Genomic DNA, 7,460 nt, shown 5'->3' on the forward strand with positions numbered 1-7,460 from the left:
CCGGACGAGGTCGGCAGGAAGGTCCGGGTTACCGTAGCGAGGCCCCTCCCACAAGATGACGAGACTCCGCCTCCCTCATTTGAATATGCAGGTAGGTGGGCGTGGCCTTGAACAGGAAGTTCAGTGTGATCGATGTCTTTGACTCGCTCTCTGTGCCTGAAGGTCCCGGTGGGCCGCGGTTTGACGCGCAGGGGATGGTGCTGCCGCACAGCATTCTGGGAAGCCTGGAGGACTTTAGGACAGAGATGCAGCAGCGAGGGGAGACGGAGGTGAGAGTCGCGGAAATGGCACAGGGCCTGACACACAGGGCTTGACAGATGTTTGTGGTGTTTTAATAATTACTTTTCCCTGCATTATATTTGCTGAATGAAATCCAATATTTGTTTCTTAATCATTTCGGGGTGTCAGTTCCAAAAATAGTGCTTTTGTCACTTTTTCTCTCAAAATATGGTTCATTTCGTTGCATTTTTGCTTTCAACAACCATTTGTATGGTGTCATATTGCCCCTTATTGCCCCTTAAACTGCCACAAAGACATGATTCATATCTTCCTCTTAGCAGCTACAACTTTCTGTGCAACTCTCAGATGATTTGCACATGTGACATTATTTTATTGCCTTATCCTGATTTGAAGGTTATATAATTATGGCCAGTGACAGAAAATGACAGATTTTGTGAAAAAAAACGTATCTGTTCACTGTAAACTTGTTTATGAGCTTTTAGACAAACTCCTTTGCTGATTGTTAAATTAAATTATACATTTTGAAAACTTATGTTTGTCATTAAAACCAAAATGTTTGATATATGACTGCTTTTATTTTGATGAGTTCACCAATGCTGATGCATATATATATATATATATATATATATAATTTGAAAGATCTTCTTATTTTGTGAAAAAACTGCACATGATGGAACATTTTTCTCATCTTCATCAAATTATCAAATGTTTGTTTTCCTCCAGCTGCAGGACTGTTATGCATACATGTTGTTGTCTTCAGCTTGTACAGCGGATCCCAGGCGCACAGAAACTCCTCCCTCTAGTGGTGGAGACGGAGAGTGACAGCGATGATGTAGCCGGAGAGCTTCCAGAAACGGGGCGGAGCCACCAGAGCCACGCCCTCCAGCACTGGTACCGTCACATGACCGAGAGACGCAGACAGCAGGACTTCATTTCACGTGAGTCTTTTAAATCAGCATTATCTAAATTTGACAATATCACATTTAAATGTCATTCTGATTTCAAAAGACTGGCCAGAAACTATGAGATTTTTAGTGATAAAAATATAAAAAAAAGTTAAAAAGAGTTAAAAAAAAGTGAATTTAAGCAAAAAGTTACTATTGTTTTATATTGGCCTTGTATTATATGTGCCATTGTTCTTTTATAGTGTCATAGTGAAGTGACCGATAGCTTTAGTGATTATAAAAGGAGTAAATCAGTCACAATTTGAATAAAAGTTTTTGTTTTTCATGAGACTGTGTGTCTTCCTACTTTTTTCCATATGTTAGGGAGTGGAAATGGCTAATACATCGACAAGTGCTCCTCTGCTGCCATCTACTGGTTATAGTGTCACAACGATCATTCCTCGTTTGTTTGCCAATAAGTTTGTTTTCCTATGTCTTTAAACTTTTAGTTTACAAAAATCATCACAATAAAAATAAAGAGCTTTAAAGTGCTGGAAAAAGTATGAATTCCTTTGTGAATTTCACTCTCAAAAGGTTGTACAAACCCTAAGATGAATAATGTACAATAATTAAAAAAAACATTCTGCCACAATACCATGGTTACAGTTAGCGTTGCTACATTAAAATTAAATGTAGCATTTTATCATATGTCCTGGAGTATCGCAATAATAAGGTATCGTGATATGTATGGAGTCATGACACGAGGGTATCGTCACACCACTGCTTCCCACTAGTATTTGTTAGATGTGTGTGTTGAGGTGCTCTCAACGCTGAAACAGCGCACTTGACTCAAAAGGGCCCAAAACACCCTGTATCTGACGGGATCTTTATATAACTAGCCCTGCAGTCGGTGTCCATCTATGGAGAAGCTGTGCTGAAGCGATGATGAGTCAGGACAGACTCAACCCACTCCAGACCGCATCAAAGGCCGTTTCCTATAGCGCACCTTTATGATCCTTACATAAAGCTCACAGTCAGACTCCACGGGCCGGATTATCTCCTGTAATGGTGTGTTATGATGAGCTTCATCTGATCACGACACGCTGTGTGTGTTTCAGGGTTCCTGCAGAAGCCGGCGGCGTCTCTGCTGATGAACCGCTCCGGCAGCTTCAGGCGGACACAGGAACAGAGGGATCTGATACACAGAGGACATGTGAGGCTCGCTTTACACTGCGCTTGTACACGTGTCAGGTGGTGCGTCTCGTTCACAGGCCCGATCGCAGTGGAGTGTGTATATCACAGTGTGGGCTGAGATGGGTCCTGTGGACCGGTTGAATCACCGCGCACGACTGATACCCGTTTCTGGGAAGGAGTTTTCCGTGTTGCTGCTCGTGTTTATTGCTGTTATAGTGCAGAACTGTCCTGCAGTCGTTCATTTCACTTACACACTGAAACAAAGTGCACTGAGGTTTACATTTTGTGTGCAATTTGTTCTGCTAGAAATGTTTTTGATTTGATGTATTTCCTAAAAAATAAAAAAATTCTAGGCTTAATTATATATTTAGCGTTCAAAAGTTTGTGATCGGGAAGATTTTGTTGTTGAAAAGAAGTCTCTTCTGCTCAACAATTTGATCAAAAATACTGTAATATTGTAAAATTAATAAGAATAATTGTAAGTCTTAAATAATAAGTCTTTTTGTCCTGTGATTCAAAGCATCAAAAGGACGAGAAGAGGCTGATCTATTTGCGGCAAAAGCAGTTTATTTCCAAAAATAAGTAAAATCAAGTAATTTTTATTTAAATAGTGCTTTATAGATGGTTTAAAAGCAGCGGATAAACAGGAAAATAGTGACTCGATGCAAACAATTCAATTCTTCTGTAAAGCAGCTGTAAAAGACAATAGCAAAAAGTCATTATTCAGTGTTGGTTCAGTTCAATAACTGTGTAAAGGCACACATGACGGCTAATATTACACATTAATAAAGTAAAGTTCATTTATAACAGTGATATAATGCTAGTAATGATCATAGGGAGCGTCACACTGGCTGAGTGTGTATCTTCAATGCACTGTACGTCAGTTTGGATGAAAGCACATGAATATAAAGTCACAGTGTTTGATGAGCTGTCCTGCGTTCAGCATGTTGCTAACGCTCCAGGCGTGTTCCTGGTTGTGTGTGTGTGTGTGTGTGTTTTCAGGGTCGGCGTGTGGGCCGTGAGTTCTGGAGTCTCCCGCAGCGTTACGGAGACGAGATGAGCGGGATCACAGCCACTCTCACACAGAGCGAGAGAGGAAACCCTCCAGACGCCACACGCATCGCACAGACGCTCGCCACGCGCCTCGAGACAGGTCAGCTTCCAACACGCCGGCTTTAAACGGGTTTCACATCGTTTTTCTGTGTAAACGCGCTCTAGACGGAGGTGTTTGACCACTGCGCTGTGTCTTGCGTCTTTTGCAGAATGACACGGCGCTCTAAAAACACGGCGCTCAAGTTAAAATCAAATAAATTCAACTTTTAAACTTTTTTTTCCCCTTTTTACTGCCCGTGTCTCTGTGTGAACCGGCCCTTAACCCTTTAGAACCGGATGTGTCGTCGCCGACACAGATCAGCGAGCTGTATTCATTGTACCGTAACTCTTCAACCATTTGCACTATCAACACCATTCAAATTGCCCCTGACAGTAGACAACATGCACTTTACGGCAATATACGGCTTATTACGGTAATTTCATGCTTTCCGTCAGCAAATGACAGCGGGCTTTCTGGCAGAGCGGGAAGGAAGGATTTGAACCGAGAGATACGAAGCGCGGCGGGTCAGAGTGTTTTGGATCGCATAAAACAATAAAAGACACGAACAAATACATGGAGAAAGAAGTGTTAGACAGCAGAAGAGGGGATTGGGATGATTTTAATGAAACTTGGGAGGCGATGGCCGTTACTTCTTCACGTATCTTTACATGTGGTGTGTGCATGTGTGTGTGTGCATGTATACGTGTCCTAAATGAAAACTGTGCAACCCAATGTCACAAAAAAGACTTGTATAGTTGCGTTATACTTAATTTTTCAACTTTAAAGTGTTAGTTTCTTTCGTTCGTGATTTTTCTGTTTTTTTTCTAAATAAAAATCGGGAAATTTATTCTCGTTTTTTTTTTTTTTGTCTATTTAAATTCTATTTACAAACTCACCACACACAATAATGGTCAATAACTGTAATTTGTTAAAAGCTAATCTTTTTCTGAAAAAGATGACACCTTGCACATGAAGATAGCACATTGTTTTAGAATTTCACAGTAAAAAAAATCTAAATATGTAAAAAAAACACCCATTTTAGCTTCAGGTTCTAAAGGGTTAACTCTCTTTTCTTTTCTTTTTTCTTTTTACCGTTTTCAATGCTTTGACACTTGATGACCTTTGTGGCACTTGCTATGTAAAAGGGTTAAATAGACACAGTCTTCGTGGCTTTTAAAAAAAAGACAATTATTTTGGAGGTACAATCTACAAATCAGCCACGGTGCAATGCAGCAATGAAGGGGTTACTTGAAAAATGTTTATATAATGGAAAAAAACGATGGATTAGTGATTTGTACTGTAACTCAACACAAGACACATGCGACTGTTTTTCTTTTTTAATGTTTTGTCTAAAGGTTCAAACTCAAGTTCGATTTTTCTGACTGTTTCAAATGTCAGGCTTAATTACATTTCACATTTAAAAACATCTTTATATTGTCTTCAAAACGACACGCTAGCAGCTTCTCAGGCTTCTCAGGCTGTGCGACGCCACATGCTCGACACACATGATCAGAATCAGGCTTTTCTCCTCGAGATCTCGTCGACGTTACATAACTAAACCAACGGCAACAGACGGCAGACGCGTGTCTTGAGCAAATCAACGTTTCTCACAGATGGATTTGTACACAACTCTTGTAACCCGTTCTCTACAGCAACTCTCAGATTAGTGCCTTTATTTTGAACCCGTTGATCCGGAGAAGTGAATCCTGGGAGGTTATAGGCTATTACATGAATGATATGAGATCAGACTGTTGTTGATTGCCCGTCTGAGTCGACGCTTTGTGAAGAATAACAGGGTCATTTGCAGATTGGTTCAGTCAAAGGAAAGGAAATCAGTTCGTCCGGCTTTTCATCAATACACAATCGCCGCATACATAACACACAGATTGCAGGAGAGCGAGTGTAATTCTCTCTGAATGTGTTTGTGTGGTGTTTATAGGTAATGGTGTGTGTTTATAGGTAATGGTGTGTGTTTGTAGGTGATGTGGTGTGTGACGCGCTCAACGGCGGCTGGGATCAGAGTTTGTACCTTCAGCAGCGACTTCATCAACTCAAGGACACGCGGAGAGACTTCAGTCCTGTAAGACACACACACACACACACACAACACACACACATGCACACACACACACACAGACAGACGCACATGCACACACAGACACATGCACACACACACGCGCACACACACACACACACACACATGCACACACACACACGCACATGCACACACAGACACATGCACACACACACAGACATGCACACACACACGCACAAACACACACAGACACACACACACACACAGACAGACGCACGCACGCACTCACACACACACATACACGCGCACAGACACACACACACACACACACACACACATGCACACACACACACGCACATGCACACACAGACACATGCACACACACACAGACATGCACACACACACGCACAAACACACACAGACACACACACACACAGAGACAGACGCACGCACGCACTCACACACACACATACACGCGCACAGACACACACGCACGCACCGACAGACACATGCGCACACACACACAGAAACACACACACACACAGACACATGCACAGACAGACAGACAGACAGACACACACACACACACACACACAGACACATGCGCACACACACACAGAAACACACACACACACACAGACACATGCACAGACAGACAGACAGACACACACACACACACACACACAGGTTCTGATCATTGGTTTCTGTGCTCAGCTATGGTTTTTCTAACCCTCATATCCACATTTTTGCATTTATACTCCTTCATTAAATCCATTCATTAGCGTGATTTCAGGATGTACTGTCCTTCTGCAGACACAACATGTATAGTTCCAGAGCGTGAGCAAATCCAGGGTTATCATCGCTAACAAAAACACTATTAAAAACATTTCTGTTTATTGAAATATAGCTGAAATAAAATAAAATATAAATGTTAGTTGAAAAGCTTAAACTAAATAAATTAAAAACTGAAACAAAAGCAATGTTTTTTTTAAACAAATAAAATGAAATTACGAAATTTAAAAGATGATTATATTACTCATCAAAATAAAATAATTTAAGCAATTTTTAGCTTTTTTTATAAGTTATGAGATTCAACTAAATTTGATGGAAAAGCTAAAATAAAATATAAATATTAGTTTAAATCACTAAACATAAACTGGAAATAAACAAAAATTAAAACTGAAATAAATTTAAATTAGAAACTCAATATCAATATTTAAAAAAAATACTACAATGTAAAAAAATATGATCAATGGCAACATGTTTTACATTAACTTATCAAAATAATTTAAGCAATTTCAACTCACGAGATTTAATCAAACATTTTTAAGTACATTTTTAAAATAATTTAAGTTGAAATTACTTTTACAGCCAATTTAAACATTTTAAAGCAGCAACTGACCTTAACGGTTTTAAGTTGTAATACGTGGATATTTTTAACAGTGTAAACTAAAATAAAAAATATATAAAAATAAAAGATACTTCAAATGAAGTTGAAACAGCAAAATTCTAAGGAAGAATGATCCTAAAACAACATTGAGCCGAACACGTACACTGAGTGTGTGTGAGTGTGTGTTAGCACTCGTGTCCAGAACCACAGAACACCAGTTCATCAACACATTTCCTGAGGGAGATCGGAGCGCTCGCGAGGCAGTGGACATTCGGCTCATTCTGCTTCTGTGGCAAAAAACAAGTATTATTATTTCTTGTAGTGTGAGGTACACACACATGTATAAAACACACATGGAGCGCAGAAACTAAACTATCGACAGAACAGAAGTCTGTGCACTCAGTGTCAGACTCAATTACTCACAGCAAAAGATGCGAGGGACTGAAAACAGTGTGTGTGACAGGCTGAAGATGTCCATTAGCAGACGGACACGGTGTGTGTGTGTGTGTGTGTGTGTGTGTGTGTGTGTGTGTGTGTGTGTGTGTGTGTTTCTGCACTGAGAACACGTGTAAAATGTGCCGCCGGTAAAAGCCTGAACCCGAGCCGAGTGAATGTGATTTCACC

At 40.3% G+C, this 7,460-nt stretch overlaps 1 protein-coding gene across 1 annotated transcript in view; it reads left to right on the top strand.

Annotated features, from left to right (window-relative positions):
• Window positions 1-7,460, top strand: part of mycbpap (mycbp associated protein) — a 25,527-nt gene that overhangs the window by 4,634 nt on the left and 13,433 nt on the right. The window contains exons 3-8 of the mRNA XM_079616204.1: window positions 1-91; window positions 163-269; window positions 1,001-1,178; window positions 2,243-2,337; window positions 3,321-3,471; window positions 5,391-5,491. The exon at window positions 1-91 is cut by the window's left edge and continues 78 nt beyond it. Of these exons, the coding sequence (XP_079472330.1) occupies window positions 1-91; window positions 163-269; window positions 1,001-1,178; window positions 2,243-2,337; window positions 3,321-3,471; window positions 5,391-5,491 (723 nt within the window). The remainder of the gene's footprint in view (window positions 92-162; window positions 270-1,000; window positions 1,179-2,242; window positions 2,338-3,320; window positions 3,472-5,390; window positions 5,492-7,460) is intronic.

This window comes from Phoxinus phoxinus (genome assembly GCF_949152265.1).
Source record: "Phoxinus phoxinus genome assembly, chromosome: 6".
NCBI classification, from domain to species: domain Eukaryota; kingdom Metazoa; phylum Chordata; class Actinopteri; order Cypriniformes; family Leuciscidae; genus Phoxinus; species Phoxinus phoxinus.